Source organism: Babylonia areolata, chromosome 11, assembly GCF_041734735.1.
Source record: "Babylonia areolata isolate BAREFJ2019XMU chromosome 11, ASM4173473v1, whole genome shotgun sequence".
Taxonomy (NCBI): domain Eukaryota; kingdom Metazoa; phylum Mollusca; class Gastropoda; order Neogastropoda; family Buccinidae; genus Babylonia; species Babylonia areolata.
The window spans coordinates 28,983,379-29,006,062 of NC_134886.1; the positions used below are offsets into that span (position 1 = coordinate 28,983,379).

Sequence of the window (22,684 nt, forward strand, 5' to 3'; positions counted from 1 at the left end):
ATATATATATGTGTGTGTGTGTGTGTGTGTGTGTGTGTGAGTGTGTGTGTGTGTGTGTGTGTGTGTGTGTGTGAGTGTATGTGTGTGTGTGTGTGTGTGTGTGCGCGCACATACATAAACGCTGATTCTTTTAAAATTACTTTTTCCAAAATATGGACTGAAAATTTCAGTCACGACAAGAAAGCACGAAGATACCTCTAAGCCAGCAAACCCAAAAAATGCTCTCCCGAATAAGCTTTGGGAATTTGCTGTAATGGAAAAAAAGAAGAAAAAAAAAGACAAACAAACAAACAAAAAACCTATTACAAGTGTCTTCGTGTATCCATGACACAATCTTATGGAAGTAGGCGAGAAAGCAACATTAAATGAGGGAAAGAAGGTTAATAAATAAATCAGAAGCAGGATATGTGCTGTGTTTAGCGGGAGAGACCAACGGTTTTCTTCTATATGTAAACTCCAATGTGATTCCTGGGTGTGAAAATGAAGATGGCTTCAGATTAAGCGGTAGGAAGTGTCCCACCGTGTGGGCCGACTAGAGCTATATGTATGTATGTATGTATGTATGTATGTATGTATGTATGTATATGTATGTATGTGTGTGTGTGTGTGTGTGTGTGTGTGTGTGTGTGTGTGTGTGTGTGACGGTGTGTGTGTGAGTATATGTGTGTGTGTGTATGCATGTGTGCGTGTATGTATGTATGTGTGTACGTACGTGCGAACGTATGTATGTATGTATGTATGTATGTGTGTGTGTGTGTGTATTTAAGTATGTATGCGTGCCTGTGAGCGCGCGTGAATGTGTGTGTGTATGTGTATGTATGTATGTATGTATGTATGTATGTATGTATGTATAGCCTATGTGTATATAATACACCTACATGATTATATGAATATATTCATATTTACGTGTGTGTGCGCATGTGTGTGTGTGTGTTTGTGTGTGTGTGTGTGTGTGTGTGTGTGTGTGTGTGTGTGTGTGTGTGTGTGTGTGTGTGTGTGTGTTACATCCAAAAGAGATGGAGTTGTAAAAAACAACAATAAAAAACAACAACAAAAAAAAAAAAAAAGCAACAACAAAAAGCAGGCTGAGGGGTGGTTTCACTGAGCTGCACCGGAGGACTGGGGGGCGGGGTGGGCGTGCGGGTGAAGGGGGAAGGGGGCAGCAGGGGGGTGGGGGTAGTTGCTTTGCTGCACCCCAGACAGACAGCAGAGATTGCCCTGGGTCTGGCAGGCGTGCTTCGCCATTTGTCTGTTAACACCTGAAGAACGGCTATCATTGTGACGTGATGTCTGCCACCCACCTTCCTCTCCCCTCTCGATCCCTCCCTCCCTCCCATCAACGAACACACACACACACACACACACACATACACAAACTCACACACACAAACACAAACACACACATCCACACACACACCAGTGAACGAACACATTCAATCCACGAGCGCGTGCATGTGTGTGTGTGCGCGTGCACGTGCACACGCGTAATCACACATGTGCACAGGTATATCTCGTGTGCGCAATCTTGTATGCATACGAGTACGTGTAAGTTGTATTGTGCATGTCAGCATGCGCACCTGTGTGTATGTGTGTGTGTGTGTGTGTGTGTGTGTGTGTGTGTGTGTGTGTGTGTGTGTGTGTGTGTGTGTTGGGGAAGAGAATGCGGAGGGTCGGAAGAAAGCGTTAAGCACGAACGTCATAATCAATCATCAGGCAACACAGTCTCTGCACATCGCGACGCAGGAGCTGTGTTTATTACCATCATCAACAATTTGACAAACTGAGTAACCCTAGCCCCCCTCCACCTCCTTCCCCAGTTACAAGCATCCTGCACCACCTAACCCTACTTTTTTGTATCCGTTATTCATCAATTTAGCAAAAGCATGGATCAATGTCCACATCTTTACGGAGTTTGTTAAGTTATTCATGAGAAAAAACAAACAAACATTTTTTTTTTAATGCATAGACTTCTGGCTAATTATGTTTTTGCACAGAGAAGCTCTGCTGTTGTTCTTTTACATGCCGTCTCCTCAGTTCAACTATTTCTGTTTGTTTCCAAACTATCCACCTTTAATTATCCAACACGTTTTGGCAAAAAGTGTATGTGTGGGCGGGGGAGACAGAACCTGGTTGGGGTGTGTGTGTGTGTGTATGTGTGTGTGTGTGTGTGGAGGGGGGTCGGTGTTGGAGTGCTGCACGTGGGAGTGAGAGATAGGAAGGAGGATAGGGTTGAGTGGTGTGTGTGCGATAACTAAGAGGCAGACAGCAAAGCCAGACCCTGTTTCTTCTTTCTTTTTTTTTGTTGTTCAACATTCTGGGGCTTCAACTCCCTCCTTCATTTGTTTCTGCGAGTGAGCCCCTTCACGTGAATGACGAAGTGTACCCTTCAGTTTAGGCAGCCGTTCTCCGTTCTCGGGGCCTGTGCTTGCAGGGTATGGTTCGCGTTACTACATTACCCACCGAGTGCTGACAGATTGCGGGGATGTTTCTCCTGCTTCTTATTCTTCTACACCTTTAACTCTATGATGTGTAGTCATTGGGGAGCCGCGCTGAAGAACTCATCACTGGATTCCTAAATTGTATTTAGATATTTGTTTTAAATTTCGCCCCCCCCCCCCTCCCCCATATGCCCGGTTTCCCCCAACTCACCATTCACCCCCCTGGGAGATACCCGTGCACGCATGAGACTGGTCATGTATTTCATGGACATCGTTTTGTCGATCCATTCAGGTTTCAGTCTGGATAGTGCTTTTAATGATGATAATGATGATAATAATGAAAATAATTATCATTATTATGATGCAAATATGCTGTCTTTCCTGTCCTCGAGAAAATTTCTGGATTGAATCCCTCATTTGGTAACTGTGAATCTCAGGGTAGGTGGACTGTTGAACAGTTCCCAGATTCAGTCCACGAATAATCCTATCAGCAGTGATGGTGGCTGGGTATTTATTGACATACCTTCTGCGTGCGTACACACATGAAGAAGCTGGAAACAGGGTCAGGGCACCTTGGGTTCTACACATAGGCTGGACAGGGAAATGGGGAAATCTCCAGCTGAAGCCCATAACGCTACTGGGTTCGAACCACGAACCTCATGGACCCTCGTTCCTGACTACTCGGCTATCTTGCCCGTCAGACAGTATGTTGGTAAGCTATGGTCCAGCACTTCACTTATGACAGTGTTTAAATACCGGTATCACGTGCAATTATGTCTCTTCAAACTTCTTGTGTTTGTCAGGTTACTGGATTGCTCTTCTTCTCTTTTCCCTCTCCTTCTCTTCCGTCTTCTCATCCTTTTTTCTTTTACTTTCCTTCCCCCCCGCCCCCACTCCTCTCCCTGTCTCTGTGTGTGTCTCTTTTTCCAACGGCAGCAAAACTTGACGCACGTGTTTTCTCTTCGTTATTTAGCTATGAAATAATAATATGTGGCAACACTTTCTGTGCTTAGATGAATAAACTAACAAATAAAATAATAAAATGAAATAAAAACAGGAAAGAAAATATCAAAAGCAGTCAATGAATTCATATTTTAGCTTTCAAAACATCATTTACGGGCAAGCAAGACCCATAATCACCCAGCAGACAAGTCGCCTCCCGCCACCCAATAGACGCCAAATGGTGCTTGTAAAAAGTCGGGACGTCACCAGCAACCTGATCCTCCTACCCGGCTAATGAGAGCTGCTGCAGCTTTTTTTTCTTCTTTCTTTTCTGTAACAGGGGGCCGCGTCGATTGGAAGAAGCCGCCGTCATCGTCGTCTGAGTGAGGACCACAAAAGCGAGCTGTGAGGCGTCTTCACAGACAGGTGTAATTGGTGCTTTAGCTGACGGGCGGACTGTCAACGCCCCGGGGCCGTGGCTTCCCGCCGTTCCCACACCGCCCCCCAAAACTAAAGCTCCTTGCCGCTCCGCTTGGAGGACAGCAGCGAGGGGTGGTGCACTTCACGCCCTCGTTATACCCTCCACACTTCACCAGGTTCCTTCCCCTCAATGAGGCCTTTCTTTCTTTCTCCTTCACGAGTAGGACTCATCTGGTGCTTGGCTAAACACTGAACACGCATGCGTGCATGCGATGCGCAAATGCATTGCATACATAGACACACGCCTGCGAAAGCTGTAGTACAGCTCACAAATTCTCTCTCTCTCTCTCTCTCTCTCTCTCTCTCTCAGATTTTTACGACACTACGAATGGTTTTACTATTGTTACCCTCACAACAAGGGACAAACAAGTTAATTAATCTGTAGTGAACTTTCCAAACCTTTCGCTCAGTGAACTTCCATGCAGCCTAACAAAATTTGAAAAGCATAAAACAAACAATAAAACGGGGGTGGGGGGGGGGGGATAGACCGACCTATTTTGTAAAATTCCTCTTAGTTGTAAATGGATCTGAAGAAAATAATAAAGGCTCCGAGGAAAACGAATGGAAGTGTTTTTTCTGTTAAAAAAAAGAAAAGAAAAAAAAAAACAAAGAAAAAAGTGAGAGTAAAATTTATCTTTCCACTGAAACAATTACAATCAGCTGAGAGAAAAGCATATTTCTTCAGGCACACATCGCCTTTGGTTCAGCGATGACTGTCCTGCTGAGCTGAGAGCTTGAAGATGCTTCATTGCCAGAGAGGTAGCTATGTAAATTCATTACGCATTAAACTATGAAAAGAACAACACTTAATGATGGAGTGGCCACCAACTATCTAAAGGATCATTGTTAATGTCGAAAACGATAACAGATAATCATAGCATTGGTTTTTTTTTGTTTTTGTTTTTTTTTTGTCTTTCATATGTGTACCTAACAATACAATTTCGTCACACGCCTGCTTTTTCTTCTTCCAGACACTTTTATCTTTCTTTCTCTATCGGTTTTTGTTAATGAATTAAAACAGTGAAAATCCATACTCTCTTGTATGTTAATCCGTATTTGGATGAGGGATGGAACCAGATGGTCTTAAAGCATTTCAAATTTTTATACACTGCAATGTTTTCGATTACGAATCCCTCACCAATCAGATGGCCATTGCGGTCGGCTGAGCTATTAACACGACAAACTAAAGGAGGAAGAGGGAAAGGGTATACGATTTTTTTTTTTTTTGGGGGGGGGGGGGGGGGGGGGGGGGGATGGGTGGAAGGGGATTTTGTTTGGCGGGGATTCTATCAGAACGAGTTTTAACAAGTCCATATAGAGGGCTGCGCGCGAAATGGACGAGGTCAGTTGGAAGCTTACATGAGCCCAGCTTGACAGTCGTATTTATTTGTTTTCTCTCTCCCACCCACCCGCCTCTCTCTCTCTCTTTCTCTCTCTAGCAGGCTGACCACCCGTGCGTCTTCCTCCCCTCCCCTCCCCTCCCCTACCATCCCTCTTTTCCCTGTGTTTTGAAAGCATTCGCTATGGTGATTATTCCCTCTAACGCCCTCGAGAAAGCCTCGACAAAACGGCTTGGAGTTGTTGGAAACCGTGGCTGAATGAGCCGCTGAAAAAGCATGAAGAGTGTAGTGTGGGGGCAGCGAGGAACGCGGGGTCCTCTTGCGGATAGGACTCTCCACGGCCCTGTAGTGAATGAAGGGAGGCTTCCGCGGGTGTCTTTGGGGCGCGACGAGAGGCTTGAGGCGGCTCGTAGGAGTGACGCCTTTTGCAGCTGGAGACCAAGTCCCTCTTTTGTTGTGGCCGTGGTGGAGGAGGAGGGGGTGGGGGCCAGGGGTTGAGGGGGGAGACCCGTTCCGCTGTGTGCGGGCCCGACCGCGGCTTGAAGCCTGGAGAGGCTTTAAATGAAAACCCCCAGGAGCATGTTTTTACGGTTCTTCAACCGATTTACCGGTCCCCCCCCCCCAACCCTTCCACCCTCCCACACACCCCGACCTCCCCCCTCCTTTTCTCTCTCCCTCACCCCCTTTTCTCTCCCTGGGTATGTGTGTGTGTGTATGTGTTTAATCTCTACCTCCCGCACCCGCACCTCTCCCCACCCACCCCCCGCACCCACCCACCCCCACTCAACCCCCACATTCCAGTTCTTGAAAAGTGGATGCATTGGTTTTTAGATCGACCCGCAGAGTGGTTGTTGGCGTGGGTGCGTGTCTGTGTGGATGATTGTGGACCTCATTCTTTGATTTCTTTTGTCCATCCCGAAACGGGGCCACGAGTGCTTCCTCCCAGTAGGTAAAAGTTGAGTTTAACGCCCTGAGGGTCAGGCTGTTTCAGGGCTTGGGTCTTGGTTCGGTGGAGATTGTGCTGTCCGAGAAGGGGGTGGGGGAGTGGGGGGGGGGGGGTTGAGTCCTGCATGTCTGTCCGGGTGGGAGGTCCCGTCTGGCGTTGGACACTGCAGCCTTTATGCCCCAAGTCCCTGTCTTTCCGAGGGATTGGCGAGGGGGGTCAGGGTTTGTTGGGATGGGGGTGGGGCTTACAATACAACGGATGAGAATGAGACCAAACGGGCAGAGGAGGGAAACGGATCATCAATCAGAACGGCACACTTACAGTTTGGGAATACTGCACACTTCACACAGGTTTACAGTGTTTGCATAGCCTTCTCGAAATCTGTGGCTGAATCTCGGGACTTTCGGGTGCTTTAAAATATAATATAATATAAAAATAGTAAACGAATAAATAAATAAATAAATAAATAAATAAACAAATAAACAAAAAGGAAGAAAACCCAAACAGAGAATAAAACATAAAGTTAACAAATCACAGAAAGCAACGGTGTAATTAATACATTAAAACAGACTAAATGTCAAAAATTGAAGTGCAACGTTGTGAGCAAGGTATAAGCTTTAAGCTTGTTGATGCTCTTTTGTCTTTGTTCGCATTGTAATCATGTGTACTGTTGAACAATTAAAGATTATTTAAACCAAAACAGACTAGAATAAAAACCAATCAGACGCACAAACAAGTATAGCCTAACCGTGCACCTTCCAGCAAAACCCTTCCCCTGACACCCCCCCCCCCTCGCCCCACCTCCACCCCTCCTTCCAGCCAACTCTATTGTTGAATCGTCATGTTTATTAACGATAAAGGTATAAAGGAAAGGTTAAAAAAGAAAGACGGGGGGAGTGGATTGGGGGGGGGGGGGGGACTGGAAAAACGGGGGTGGGAGGGAGTTGAGGGAGGGAGAAAGGGAAGCACAATCGAGAGAGGGGTAGTGGGGGAGGTAAAGGAGGTGGGGGTTAGGGGGGTGGTTGAGGGCTGTCATTCAAGGTGTCAAAGCCGTGCTCTATGGAGGTGTGCTGCCCAGTGACGCGGAACAGGTTTTCTTCGCCGACACCTCCTCCCCTCAGCTCGCACCGCCATGGGCAGCGGGGTGCGTTTTCATTACCAACCCCTCTTCGTGTTCGGTCTCCTCGTCGTTTACCGAGCACAATGCCGAAACGTGTTTCATTGACTGTGTTAGCTAGACTGATTGATTGATTGATCGATTGATTATCACAACCCTCGTCTTCTCCTCGTCGTTACCGATTGTGAGGACACTGCCGAAATGTGTTCCATAGATTGTGTTAATTACACTGATTGATTAATTGATTATTACATCTCTCGTCTTCTCCTCGTCGTTACCGATCAGTCAATTGTGAGCATAATGCCGAAATGTGTTTCATTGATTGTGTTTGGCCATTAATTGTAACTGGCTGTTTGCACAATGCTGAACTGTGTTTCATAGATTGTGTAAGTTACGTTGATTGATTGATTATTACACCCCCTCGTCTTCTCGCCTTTACCGAACAGGTGGCAAGGCAAGACAAGGAAATGCAAGGCAAGACAAGGAAATGGAAATGCAAGGCAAGACAAGGAAATGCAAGGCAAGACAAGACAAGACAAGGAAATGCAAGGCAAGACAAGGAAATGCAAGGCAAGACAAGACAAGACAAGGAAATGCAAGGCAAGACAAGGAAATGGAAATGCAATGCAAGACAAGGTAATGCAAGGCAAGACAAGGTAATGCAAGACAAGACAAGGAAATGCAAGGCAAGACAAGGAAATGCAAGGCAAGACGTCTATTTCACGTGCCCCGTCCGTGAGGAGGTGGGGGTAGAGGGTTGGGGGGTAGAGGGCTAAGGGGTGGGAGGCATTGAAACAATACCTACGTGCATCTTTTAAACACACTATACAATCCAAAAAAAATGAGTGGGGTAAAAAAGCTCAATAGAAAAAAAAAGAAATAAAAGAAAAAAGCCCACACGCCCAGTACCATTGCAACAAGCCCTGATACGTTTCCTCACTTTTATATTAAAGACAAAGAAATTGAAAGACTGCTGCTCACGCTCTTTTTCTCTCCCCACCCTCTCCACGTCGGCTTCCCCCCCCCCCCTCCCACCGTGATCTAAATTTTGTTTCTCTTCGTCCGTTTTCTTCTTATTTTTCCCCTTCTTTTTTTTTTTTTTTTTCCTTCTCGTGATGCTCTTCTTGTCATCCTATTGTTGTTTTGTTAGCTTGGTTTGTTTCTTACCCTTCGATTTCTTCTTTCTCTTCTTTTCTGTCTCATTTCCTCTACCCTTTTGCTCAACTCCTGCGTATTTTTATCTTCATTCTTCAATTTCCATTGTTTTTCCACCACTGGATTTGCTTCTGCTATTCTTATTCGTCGTTCTTATTGTTTTATTTTGTTTCAATTTATTTCTTTATTTTTATGTTTTGTGTCGTTCTTTATTTTTATGTTTTGTGTCGTTAAATGGGCAGAATTGTAAAAAGGCCTTTACTGTGCTTAATTCTTTACCCATTAAAGATTCAATCAATCAATCTACAGCCACTGCAATTATTGCTCCTTCCTTTTTCCACATGACTGATATCAATGTAAACGGCGTCAATTTGTTTTGTTTTTGTTGGTGGTGGTGGTGGTTATTTATAACTGAGTTGTTACTATATGTTCTCATGAGCTTGATTTAATAATTTCAGTATTTTGTTTGTTTATCTTTTTTGATTTTTATATCTTATCCCTAAATTGAACTTACACAGTGTCCCACCCACACACTCGCACTCGATGACGCGCGCGCAAACACACACACACACACACACACACACACACACACACACACACATATATATATATATATATATATATTTGAGTAACGAAAAACTCAGCCACCTCCATACGTGTACTTCATTACTGAAATTGTCCATGAAACGAGAATTGTCAAATGTGAATACTTGTAACAATACTGGTGTAAGCTCACCCAGAACGTTACATACGAAACGGAAACTGTGCATTCATTTGAAAAATGATGTGAACCAAAAAAAAGAAAAGAAAAAAAAAAAGAAGAAAACAAATCAACATAAACGAACTTCCTTCACTGAAAATTTGGTCGAGGAGGATACTTTTTCCAACCAACCGCGTCCCCTTAGTTCTTGCCATAACAGATTTCTTTGTGTGAACTTCGAGCTGCACTCACCGGGAACAGCTGCTCAACACAATGGAACACTGCCCTATTTTTTTCTGTTGTAGTGTATTTGTATTGTAGTACTTTTTGTTACAACAAATTTCTGTGTGTGAAATTCCGGCTGCAACAGCGTGTCACCACACTGCAGCGCCATGCACCCTCTTTTTCTGCCGGCAAGTGGGTTTGTTTTACTATCAGTGTCTTGTCTTTTTTTTCTGTTTTGTCTTCTTTTTTTTCTATTTGATTTCGCCAGGGACAACGATTTTGTTGTAGCGGGTTCTTTTTTTTTTATGCGTGCGTAAAGCACACGCTGCACTCGGGACCTTGGTTTATCGTCTCACCCGAATTATTATTCTTTACTATCGAAGAGGATTTTGTTGTTGTTGTTGTTGTTGTTGTTGCACAGTCTTGCCTACCTTGCCAGAGACAGCCCTTTTGTTGTCGTGTTGTTGTTTTTTGTTGTTTTTTTGTTTTCGTTTTTCTTTCTTTCTTTTTTTTTTCACGTGCGCTAAGTGTATGCTGCACGCGAGACTTCATCTTATCGTCTCATTCGAAAGACTATTGTACTGTATTGTATTTTTACTCTTTTTGTCACAACAGATTTCTCCGTGTGAAATTCGGGCTGCTGTCCCCATGGAGAGCGCGTCGCTACACTGAGAGCGCCATCCTTTTTTTTTTCTCTTTTTTTCCTGCCTGCAGTTTTTATGTTTTACTATCGAAGTGGATTTTTCTACAGAATTTTGCCAGAGACGTTCCTTTTGTTGCCGTGGGTTCCTTTACGTGAGCTAAGTGCATGCTGCACACGGGACCTCGGTTTATCGTCTCACTCGAATGACTAGCGTCCAGACCACCACTTAAGGTCTAGAGGAGGGGGAGAAAATACTGGCGACTCTGCCCGGAATCGAACCAGTGCGCTTAGATTCTCTCGCTTCCTAGGCGGACGCGTTACCTATAGGCCATCATTCCACAGTGACTAGCACCCAGACCACCAATCAAGGTCTAGTGTAGGGGGTGGGGAGTAAAAAAAAAAAAAAAAAAAAAAGCCCCAAACCGGTCCCTATATGAGACTCAAACCCATGGACGCTACCTTGAAAATTGTCGCTATTAAGACCAGCATAGACTGTCCCTGAAGTTCTAGTGGAAAAGGGGGGAGGAGGGGAGTGGATTAGTAAGAAAAATACCGATCCGTATATTATAGGACTCGAACTAGTTAGGGTGCATGACCACCAGGCCACCGTTTCCATCACCTTCGAAACTTGTCGAGCACTATCAAAACCCGTGGAGACAGGACTGGATGAGTTCTGGGCAAGATAAAGACAGGATTTCTTTGTGTGTGTGTGTGTGTGTGTGTGTGTGTGTGTGTGTGTGTGTGTGTGTGTGTGTGTGTGTGTGTGTGTGTGTGTGTGTGTGTGTGTGTGTGTGTGTGTGTGTGTGTGGTGTGTGTGTGGTGTGTGTGTGTTAGTGTTATTTTTTCTGTGTGTGTGTCCGTGTGTGCGTCTGTGGTGAAGATTGACAAGATAGGACATACAGAAGGGACCTACATACCGACACTCCACGTTTTCCTCATTCAGTGTAGGTGGAGGAGGGGTAGGGGTGGGAGGGACGGGGGCCTGGGGGCGGGGGTCATGGGCAGTCAAGAGTGTTGGGCAGTCGTGGACAGTGCATGCCGGCTTTGATGTGGAATCCTTTTCACCGCTATCACCATCACCCGTCCCCATCGCTGTCCTCACGGGGGTGGCAAATAGTTTGGGATGGGTGAGGGGTGGTGGATCTCTGATGTTGGAAAGTAACAACTGGACGCGGCTATTGGCACACTTTTTGTTGCTGTTGTTGTTGTTTTTTTTGTGTGTGTGTGTATGTGTGTGTGTGTGTGTGTGTGTGTGTGTGTGTGTGTGTGTTCTTTTCGTGGTGTGTGTGTGTGTGTGTGTGTGTGTGTGTGTGTGTGTGTGTGTGTGTGTGTGTGTGTGTTCTTTTCGTGGTGTGTGTGTGTGTGTGTGTGTGTGTGTGTGTGTGTGTGTGTGTGTGTGTATGACCGCTGTGTTTGTACGTGTGCGTTCGTCATTCAGCAAACAATCACATCCCTTCCTGCCTCCTCTCTTCTGTCCCTCATGATTATTCTCTCCCTCTTCCCCATTTCTCTCTTTATCTTCCTTACTCCCCACCCCATCCACAACTGACCCCCCTTTAACACCAAAACACACCCCGCCCTGTTTCATCCTCTGCCCCCTCCCCCTCATCACCTTTCCCCCTTCCGCCCCCCACCCCCTTTCTCTCTGTCTGTCTCTCTCTCTCTCTCTCTGGCGGTAAGCACTGACACATTTACGCGAAGATGACTGATACGTCTGACTTCTTTTCCCATTGCAGAGCCTCCCCCGTGCTCAAACCAGTCTTCATGCGAGTTTTCTAATTGTCGATCTCATAGAATGAAGCAGCTGATTTATTCTGTTTTCTTTTTTTTCTTTTGCGTTTGAACGAAAATCTTATTCATGAACTTCTGCAAACTGCAAGCATTGAACTGAATCTCTGACTGAGACCGTTTTTCACAGCAAGTTTTGTTCGTAAAGTATCTTAATCTATGTGCTTTCTGGGCGATTTTTCATGTATGGTCAGTTTTGCGAATGCATGCAGCGCATTTATGACACGCTATAAAGGTCACGAATATAGTATTTAGCATAAGGCTGTAAGGCAAGAATGCTTAAAGCTGTTCACATCTCCACCTGTTTTGATCCATATACAAAAGATATATCAAGCTTCAAAGTTATACCTACGTCACTGGAACCGTCGTTTTATGTCTCTAGAAAAACAAATATGTAATAATAAAAAATGATAATCAAAAAAAAAGCTTTACGATACAGACATTGTAAAAACGTGTTTAAGAATACCAGAACAATCAACATTATCACGGAAAGTCAGTGACAATCCAGCAGTGATCTGATCTGATTTATTTCACTGATATCGTACTGGCAACTTTTAAACGTACGCTGCTTTTGAGGTTAAAAAAATCTCATAGTCTGAGTTTCATCCAGTCTACATATGGAACCCATAACGTCGTTTGCTCAGTCATTATATGATTTGAACAACAGTGTAGCGAGTTATATGGAGCCGATGAATTAACAATCCCCAATAAACAGAGGCATATATTTGCTTCTTTCACTACACTACTTAAACATTGAATATATATTAGTTACACAAACATACAACCCTTCAGAACACGAAAATCTATATGCATCAGATCACAAACACACACGAAAATTTATTCACATGAAATCCACAATTGAACGAACAAATTAACAAAAGAAGACAAACATCTTCAAAAGAATACACAGAACGAACACGTTTACTGACCAGTAACAAAGAGTAATGCTATAATCATGGTCACGTCATTTCGACTCAGAACTACGCCGATTCTTTGTTGAACGACAAACACACTCACACCACACCAATTCAGTTCCACCCTCCCTCTTCTTCCCTTGCCGTGCAGGTACCCTAGCCCCGTACCCCTTTTCTTCGTCCTTTCCCCACTCCCTCTCTCTCAACACCCTATTTTCTAAAACGATTTTCAGCAAGTGTGTTGAAAGTAACTCCACTTCCACTGCTATTTAGTGGGACCCCCCCCCCCCCCCTTCCCGCCCCCCAGGCCCCTCTCCAGAGAAGCGGTAATGAAAACGCTGCCGAAAGCATGCGGGTGGTCGCTTCAACAGTCGACTTTTCGCGTCTCCTCTTTTAACCAGAGACTTACAAATTATAACAATCAAACACGGCTATGCAGTACGCTTACACACACACACACACACACACACACACACACATATATATATATATATATACACGCACGCACGCACGCACATACGCACGTACACAAAGACACAAAGACACACACACACACACACACACACACACACACACACTGTGTTAAAAAACATTCATGCTCGCATTTTCTGTAGAGACAGACAGGCAGACTGACAGACACGCACACACACGCGCGCGCGCGCACGCACGCACGCACGCACACACACACACACACACACACACACACACACACACACACTCAAACAAGCAGAAAATTTTGACAGACGGCTCCGGGATAAACAGTGAGTGGCGAAAGCACTTAATTACCGTGTCATTAGAAAAAAAAGAAAAAGAAAAGAAAAAAAATGCTTCGGGGTAGGACACTGACGGGTCGAGATCTTCCCCCACCCGGGGTGTTCGGCTGCACAGCTTGTGCTGTAAAACTAACAACTGACAAGTTTCCTTTGACTGCAACATCGACTGACACCAACAGCTTATCTCTTGTTGTTGCAAGATGGCCTAAACCAGGTGGAATGAGAGAGAAAAAAAACAAAAACAAAAACAAACAACAACAAACAAACAAAAAAAGCACAAAAAAGAAAGAAAAAAACCCCAACACTTTTGCACTCACACCCGACCACAGACCAACAACAAGAAGAGTTTCTGTAAGAAATAAGTTAATACGAGAGTGTTAATTAAAATAAAATGTTGGGAGTGGGTGTTGGGGGTTTGGGGGGTAGAAAAAAAAAACGGGGGGGGGGGGGGGGGGGGGGGTTGCTCGGTTCCATGTTCTGAAAGTTCTATTCCCCTACATATTGTAAGTCGTTGCATTTCTGTTTTTTTCTCACAGCGCTCGTTTCTACATCTCTGTTTCAACAGATAATTCAACCAAACGTACAGATTTCTCTCCTCACCAATTTCCTTTTTACATATTCTGGCACGTGCTTCCGTGTGTGCGTGTGTGTGTGTGTGTGTGTGTGTGTGTGTGTGTGTGCAGTGGGGTGGGGGGAGGTGCGGGAGGACAGGAGCATTGACGGGGAGGCCCGCGAGGAGTGAGGAACGGAATGTAAAGCGCTTTGAGCAGTTTCTTTTTTTCTGGGGAAACGCGCGATATAATTGTAGATTTTTTTTATTTTATTATCATTATCATTATTATTATATCATTATCATTATTATTATTATTATCATTATTCTTTCATTCCTACAAAACACAGTTCGACGTAACAGCGTTTCACCCCAATTACCATCATCAAAATATTGCAAGCGGAAGGCTCTTATACTGAAGACGTGAATGTTGACAAAAAATACCACAATTCTGACGACGGAAGCTAAAGGTTGGGTCATTCAGACACCCACTGGACATCCGAGGGGTCTGTGTAGAGGAGAAGAGAGGACTGGCCGTACTGAGTGAGTTAAACATTCCCCTATTCCTGTTCCCATGTTTCATGTCTCAACAACGCCGACTGTGTCCTCCCTCACAGCCGCGTGTTTCCTCAGATCAGTGTTACACAATGGCTCCAAAGCCCTGCTCCATGACTATGTATTCCTGCTCCATGTACCCCAACTAGCGTTATACCATGGCTCTAAAGCCCTGCTCCATGACTCTATATTGCTGCTCCATGTACCCCAACTAGCGTTACACCATGGCTCTAAAGCCCTGCTCCTTGACTGTATTCCTGCTCCATGTACCCCAACTAGCGTTATACCATGGCTCTAAAGCCCTGCTCCATGACTATGTATTGCTGTTCCATGTACTCCAACTAGCGTTATACCATGGCTCTAAAGCCCTGCTCCATGACTCTATATTGCTGCTCCATGTACCCCAACTAGCGTTACACCATGGCTCTAAAGCCCTGCTCCATGACTATGTATTGCTGCTCCATGTACCCCAACTAGCGTTACACCATGGCTCTAAAGCCCTGCTCCATGACTATGTATTCCCGCTCCATGTACCCCAACTAGCGTTACACCGTGGCTCTAAAACCCTGCTCCAATACTGCATTCCTGCTCCATGTACCCCAACTAGCGTTATACCATGGCTCTAAAGCCCTGCTCCCTGACTATGTATTGCTGTTCCATGTACCCCAACTAGCGTTATACCATGGCTCTAAAGCCCTGCTCCCTGACTATGTATTGCTGCTCCATGTACCCCAACTAGCGTTACACCATGGCTCTAAAGCCCTGCTCCATGACTGTATTCCTGCTCCATCTACCCCAACTAGCGTTACACCATGGCTCTAAAGCCCTGCTCCATGACTCTGTATTCCTGCTCCATCTACCCCAACTAGCGTTACACCATGGCTCTAAAGCCCTGCTCCATGACTATGTATTTCTGTTCCATGTAACCCAACTAGCGTTATACCATGGCTCTAAAGCCCTGCTCCTTGACTATGTATTGCTGTTCCATGTACCCCAACTAGTGTTATACCATGGCTCTAAAGCCCTGCTCCATGACTATGTACTTCTGTTCCATGTAACCCAACTAGCGTAATACCATGGCTCTAAAGCCCTGCTCCATGACTATGTATTCCCGCTCTATGTACCCCAACTAGCGTTACACCATGGCTCTAAAACCCTGCTCCATGACTATATATTTTCCGCTCTATGTACCCCAACTAGCGTTACACCGTGGCTCTAAAACCCTGCTCCATGACTGCATTCCTGCTCCATGTACCCCAACTAGCGTTATACCATGGCTCTAAAGCCCTGCTCCATGACTATGTATTGCTGCTCCATGTACCCCAACTAGCGTTATACCATGGCTCTAAAACCCTGCTCCATGACTGTATTCCTGCTCCATGTACCCCAACTAGCGTTATACCATGGCTCTAAAGCCCTGCTCCATGACTATGTATTGCTGTTCCATGTAACCCAACTAGCGTTATACCATGGCTCTAAAGCCCTGCTCCATGACTATGTATTGCTGTTCCATGTAACCCAACTAGCGTTATACCATGGCTCTAAAACCCTGCTCCATGACTGTATTCCCGCTCTATGTACCCCAACTAGCGTTATATCATGGCTCTAAAACCCTGCTCCATGACTGTATTCCCGCTCTATGTACCCCAACTAGCGTTATACCATGGCTCTAAAACCCTGCTCCATGACTGTATTCCCGCTCTATGTACCCCAACTAGCGTTACATCATGGCTCTAAAACCCTGCTCCATGACTGTGTATTCCTGCTCCATGTAACCCAACTAGCGTTATACGATGGCTCTAAAACCCTGCTCCATGTGCTCCAATTAGCTTTACACGATGGCTCTAAAATCCCGCTCCATGACTCTGTATTCCCGCTCTATGTAACCCAACTAGTGTTACACCACGACTCTAAAACCCTGCTCCGTGACTCTATATTCCTGCTCCAATTGCTCCAAATAGCGTTACACGATGCCTCTAAAACCCTGCTCCATGACTCTGTATTCTTGTTCCATGTACTGCAACTAGTGTTATACCATGGCTCTAAAAACCCTCCTCCATGACTGTGTATTCCTGCTCCATGTAACCCAATTAGCGTTATACGATGGCTCTAAAACCCTGCTCCATGATTCTGTATTCTTGCCATGTATGACAGAGTGTGTGGTAGACAAAGGAAATACAGCAAGCACATCATGCAACAATCAGACATACGAGGAGGATATGAGGCACTGGCAGGTGAGGAAGAAGATAGTTGAGATGGAAAAAAAAAAAGTACCCAATTCCCAACACCGTCTACTCTGACTGATCCTCTGTGCATATGCGCGCGTTTTTTTCACTTAAAAAAAACCAAACAAACAAAAAACACACACACACACACACACCAAACACTGTCGCCTGGACCTACAATTCAGCACTGTCTCCTGGTCCTGTGTCACAGGTTTAAAGGCTGATTACAGCTTTTCAAAAGTCCTGTACTGTAAAGAAAAGAAAACGAGAGAATCAGAGCCCCTGAAACAGGATCATATAGCGTTCAAATGACTGTGTGTTTCAGCACAGACAAGAGGATCGAGAAGAAGTAGTAGACACAAAAAGGAAGAAGAAAAGAACGAAGGAGATGGCGAGAAAGAAATGGAGAGATGGAGAGCGTTGGAGGGAGAGACAGACAGACAGACAAACACACAGACAGACACACAGACAGACACAAATACAGAGACAGGGGGACGAAGGAACGAAAATAAAATGTTCCATGGTATTGAGATAAGCACAGTAACAAGAATGTTTGTTTGTGTTGTTTTTTTTCACCCAGCCCTGGGTAACAAAATTAAGAAAGAAAAGTAGAAGAAAATTAATATCGGACGAATACAGAGAGAAAGATAAAGTAAGGAAGAGAAAATAGGAATCGGAGAGAGACAGACTGACAGACAAATGACCTCCTCTTATCAGTTATTCTTCTCCTGCAATATCTGGTAATTTTTTGCACTCAGCTCGTATTCATTAGTTCATTCTTCCCCAAAACAAACGCATATGATTTTTCGACCCCTGGGACAGGTAGGAGTTGGCGGAGATATATATCCCTAAGATTTGCATCCCTCATACCCCCCATGACCTCCCCCTCCCGAACTGGCGGGAATGGCGCGGCAACTACAGCACAACCCTCCCCCCTCCCCCACGTCCCCCGGCCCCCACCCTGGGTGGTAGAGGCAAACTGACAGTATCTGTACATGTCATCAGCGTCTCCGGAACGGTGGGAGTCTGAACGTGGCGTGACGCAAGGATCATCACCCAGTCACCGCTCATTTCTCGAAAGCCCCTAACAACAACGTTTCATATTGCTGTCAGGAAATACTGCACCCCGTTTGGGGGGAAAAAAACACACCAAAAACAAACAAAAAAAAAAAAACCCCACTGCCACTGCGACATGAACGAAAACCTAGTCAGACATGTGGAGGAGGAGGAGGAATTTTGTTTAATGCCCCGTCACACAAATCGGTGATTGAAGATATTTTGTTATAAACTATTTATGAATACATTTGAGTATTATCGGTTAGAAGGGGTGGGAGATGTGAATGAATGGAGGGTTAGGGGAAACTGGGCAAATGAGGGTGAAATGTGGGTGAAATTTGAAAAAAAAAAAATTTTTTAATCTAAATACAATTACAGGAAATTACTTAAAGGACTTCGTTAAAGAGAAGTCGTTAAACTGACATGTGTACGGACGCACATACGTACGTTCGCACACACAAAAACGCGCGCGCGCGAACATACATACACACACAAAACACACCACCACTACCATCAACACAACACCACCAATCAAACACATGCGCATGCGTGTTTTTGCACACACACACACACACACACTTTTACTTGTTTTCTTTTATGCTCCCCCCCCCCCCACCCCCCCTCCGTCGCCTTCCCTAAAAAGTGCCACAACTGTCACAACATTATATCTTTTCGGAACTTGAAACGCTGTAGTTAACGGCTTAGAGGATATGACGTAGGATTTTGTTACGTCACGAAGGGAAACGTGATCAAATGGTGAGAAAACTGTGAGCAATAACAAAAGCGAACGCAGCTGAAACAAATGAACTTGTCCTCGACACGAAACTTTTCAAAAGCAGATAGAGATAATTCATCAATAAACATATGGATCAAACGTTTCCATGTTTACTTGAGACACGTGGTCACCGTGGTCGACTGTGCTATATATATATATATATATATATATATATATATATATATATATATATGATAGTCAGCCGTGTCCGACTATGACCATCAGAACAGCAGAGGAGGCAACTGCTGTTCCGACTATTTGGGCTAGAATTTGATTATAGTGGAGAATGTCTTACCCAAGTTACATCCCCATTCTCTCGGCCAAGAGGGTTTTAGGGCAGTCGGCGTTGGGATGGTTCCCAAAAGCCAACTCGCCCACAAGGCTGCAGCACCAAGAGCCAGTGCAATTTTGCCTCCTAGTTTGAGAGTCATAGTCCTTCACAAAAGACTAAGCTGTAAATGATTTCCCATTGACTGGAGAAACCATTGATAATACAGCTCTCACTTTGCTGTTGGCCCAAATGTAAACTTATGTCAATCTGTGATATAAGCCGAGTGTTGGGCCGTTATATACATTTATACATTAGCATCGCCATGTGTATTGATATTTTTAAAAAAAAGAAAAAAAAAAGTGGGACTTCGTTTTAAGGAAGATCTCGCCAGACTATTAAATGGCTTCGACTGTTGGTACATCTTTCATAACACTGAAAGCAATACGTGATACTTTTCATTGTGGCTGTGTATACCTTCCATCTGACATGTATGCTCCAATATCTATCAAGCAGACGAAAGCAATACGTGTTTGTGGGTTCTGCAGAGCATATTGAACATCGAAAGGCAGTGTGCAGTCTGGAATAAATAACCATGTATTTAAGTTTGCACGTTTTATTTGCTGTTGTTGCTGTGTGTTCATGTCAAGCGAATTATGAAAGATACAGAAACAGACTCAGAACTTTTCCTCTTTTTTTGATTATCATATTTTAGGGAGCTGGGGTGGGGTTGTAGATTTAGTTCTCTACACCTTGAATTTCCTTGTTGAAAAGTGATGGAAAGTGGTTAGCAGCCTAGGTTTGAAGTATTGTGCCCTCGGAGGAACCACGGAAAAGGCTAGTGAATAAACCATCAAGGGCACTACAATGGTTAAAGCACGCCTCAAGGTACTGACAGTCACAGACCCACATCCCAGTTCTGAACTGTAGATCACTGTCCCTGAAGATGCCGAAAACGCTGAAGTGCTCTTATGCTTGTCCCCCAAAATGCCATGAGGAAGGAACCAAAGTTAGCTATGTGCTAAGAAACTGAGCGCTCCAAATGGTATTAAAATGACCCGGAAGTCACGGTTGCAAACAAAAAGGATAACAACTCATTGATCTTCCGGAGTAAGAGAACAGAAGGGACAATAATTGTGTTTAGCAGATGCGAGACGGACTTCAACATGCTGACGACAACCAGGGTAATCAAACGGCACAAGCTAAACGTGATCACTACAGGGCCCTTCCCAGCGCAACAAAGAGTGATAGTTCTTAAACACAATGTTGATATCGCAGATGGAAAGAGAATGCCGAAGACCACTGCCAAGTCACGTGAACATGTTCTGTTTCTCCATACTCCTTCAATCGATGGTAACATGTATACCTTCTGTCTGTTCCCGTAGAAATGGGAAAAGAACAAATGACATACATGTCGACATGCTTCAGACGTCCGGGATCAGACGTGTGTCACGAGCTTTTGTACCCTTTTGTCGATGCGTCACCAAAACAAAGGTACAGGGTAAAGGTCAGGCTCTGGAGATGGAAGCTGGCAAGAACTGAAGTGGATTAATCAACACCCAAAATAAGACAGTTCATCCATCTTAAATAAACCTTACAATACAACACAACTGGGCGCACCGACAAACACATGTTCTCTAAATGGAAGAAAGGAAATCTGACAGCCGTCACAGAGGACCAGATTAATTCAAAATGAAGGAAGAAAGGGGTGGGGGGCGGGGGAAGAAAGGAAGAAATCATTACCCCAAAATAAAAGCCATGAGAGAGAGACAGCGAGAGAAAAAAAAGAGAGGAAAATATGTGAACAGTCTGACAGGGTCTATCCCCCTTCATGTCAACACTGGCCGACCAAAAAACGACAACAAGGTAAGGGGATAGCTCATCGGGTCTTTGATTACAGGTTGATAAATGAAGGCGGTTTGCCTTGGCAGTCGTCTTGCCGCCACGTCGATCTGCTCCGTGCTAACTGTCGTCTGGCTGAGTGGGGAAGCACTGTCCTGCTGCTCAGCATTCTTCTCCGCTGTGTCAAGGTGAATGCGTGGAAACAGGTAAAGTGGCCAGGCCTTGCCAATTCGTTTCCCTTTTCAACGTTAAAAGCATTGATACTTTCATTCTAAGACACCAACAAGCGTGAAGTCAAGTTACGTGACAATAAGGCTTGTCATTTTTATATGAACACAGTGAATCCCATGGCATCTTTGTGTGTGTGTGTGTGTGTGTGTGTGTGTGTGTGTGTGTGTGTGTGTGCGTGTGTGTGTGTGCGTGTGTGCGTGTGTGTGTGCGTGTGTGTGTGCCGGAGATCCACGCACGTGCTGAATGGTAGGATTTTACCGGTATGACGGTTTTTACCCCGTCACATAGGCAGCCACACTCTGTATTCAGGGATGCTGGTAAAAAGTGACAAAATCTTATTCACCACATCATCATCATCTCATCGTCGTAACCAACACCCATTGACGTTAGGAATGAGGTCCCACATCGCTTTAACTGTCACCGATTTCTATCGCCTCCCAATGAAATATACGAAGAAAAGAAAGAAGAAGAAAAAGAAAGAAACAAACAAAGTAAGGACAAATGAAAGAAAGAAGGACAGAACGAAATGTAGACTCTCCCAATGAAAGATTCGAAGAAAACAAAGGCAGAAAGAAAGAAAAGAAAAGAAAAGAAAAAAAACAACAAGCAAGCAAGTAAGAACAAGGGACAGAACACAAGGGAACGTGGACTCACCCGGGGAGCCGGGGCAGATCTTGCAGCACCTCTCTGGCAGCAGCACGGGGTGGTCACACTGAGGCTTGGGGCAGTCGCCCTTGATGTTCTTGCACTTCACTCGGCCCCGGGGCTGGATGATGCCCTTCTTCTCCACCTGCACGTGCACACCGGTCCCCGCAGTTTATAGTGATGCCATGCTCACGTGGTGCTTAGTCACACAACAGCCGTCATCTGTTGGTTTGGTGATACCTTGAATCTAACTTATTTTCGATGATGGTTGTTTTGAACTGGTGATACCTTGAATCTAACTTATTTTCGATGATGATTGTTTTGAATATGCCTCGCCGTTTGTAGCAACTGCTGAAGCCGACATAGTCTTGATTCATTCAAACGTTTGGGTGACTGAAGATAAAAGTGCAGGTAAAAGAGAAAAGTCGCTTTCATTTATTTCAAATATTATCCTAGTTTATTTTCAGTTTCTCAAAGTTTAGAGTTATGCATGCGTGTGAATGACTGGTGTGAAAGCGCTTTGATTTGTCTCTGTACAAGATTCAGCGCGAAATAAATACTTACCATTATCATCATTATTATCATTATCATTATACAACAATACCCATGTGCTAGGTAATTAGCAATTTACTTAGTGGGTTTTGTCAATTGACTCCCATGCAAGCACGTGGGCACATAGGCGGAAATGGTAGTTAATGGTAAGACGACAGCAAAGAGGAAAAAATAACATGAAAAATAAAATTGACAAATATTGTAAACCTTTGCGTCTAAGTTTCTCAACCAATAAACAGATAAATAGATAAATGAATAAATAAATTAATGGATTAATAAATAAACACATACATACATAAACCAATGAATTAATAAATAGATAATTCTACGCCTATTTGTAAGACACACTCTGCTCTCGCTATTCATATACTTATAGCAGGTCCCTTAAAGTATTATGTTCACGCGTTTTCTCTGCAAAAAAATTTTTTTTTCACTTTTTTCTTTCATTTCGGTCATTGCACTCTTCCTACAGTCGTCTAGTTGAAAAATACAATCTAATATTATGGTTTTTAACATCTTGAATG

At 44.4% G+C, this 22,684-nt stretch overlaps 1 protein-coding gene across 2 annotated transcripts in view; it reads right to left on the reverse strand.

Annotated features, from left to right (window-relative positions):
• Positions 1-22,684, reverse strand: part of LOC143287636 (chordin-like) — a 145,922-nt gene that overhangs the window by 66,707 nt on the left and 56,531 nt on the right. For both annotated transcript variants that reach the window (XM_076595757.1, XM_076595756.1), the window contains exon 3: positions 21,618-21,753. In XM_076595757.1, the coding sequence (XP_076451872.1) occupies positions 21,618-21,753 (136 nt within the window). The remainder of the gene's footprint in view (positions 1-21,617; positions 21,754-22,684) is intronic.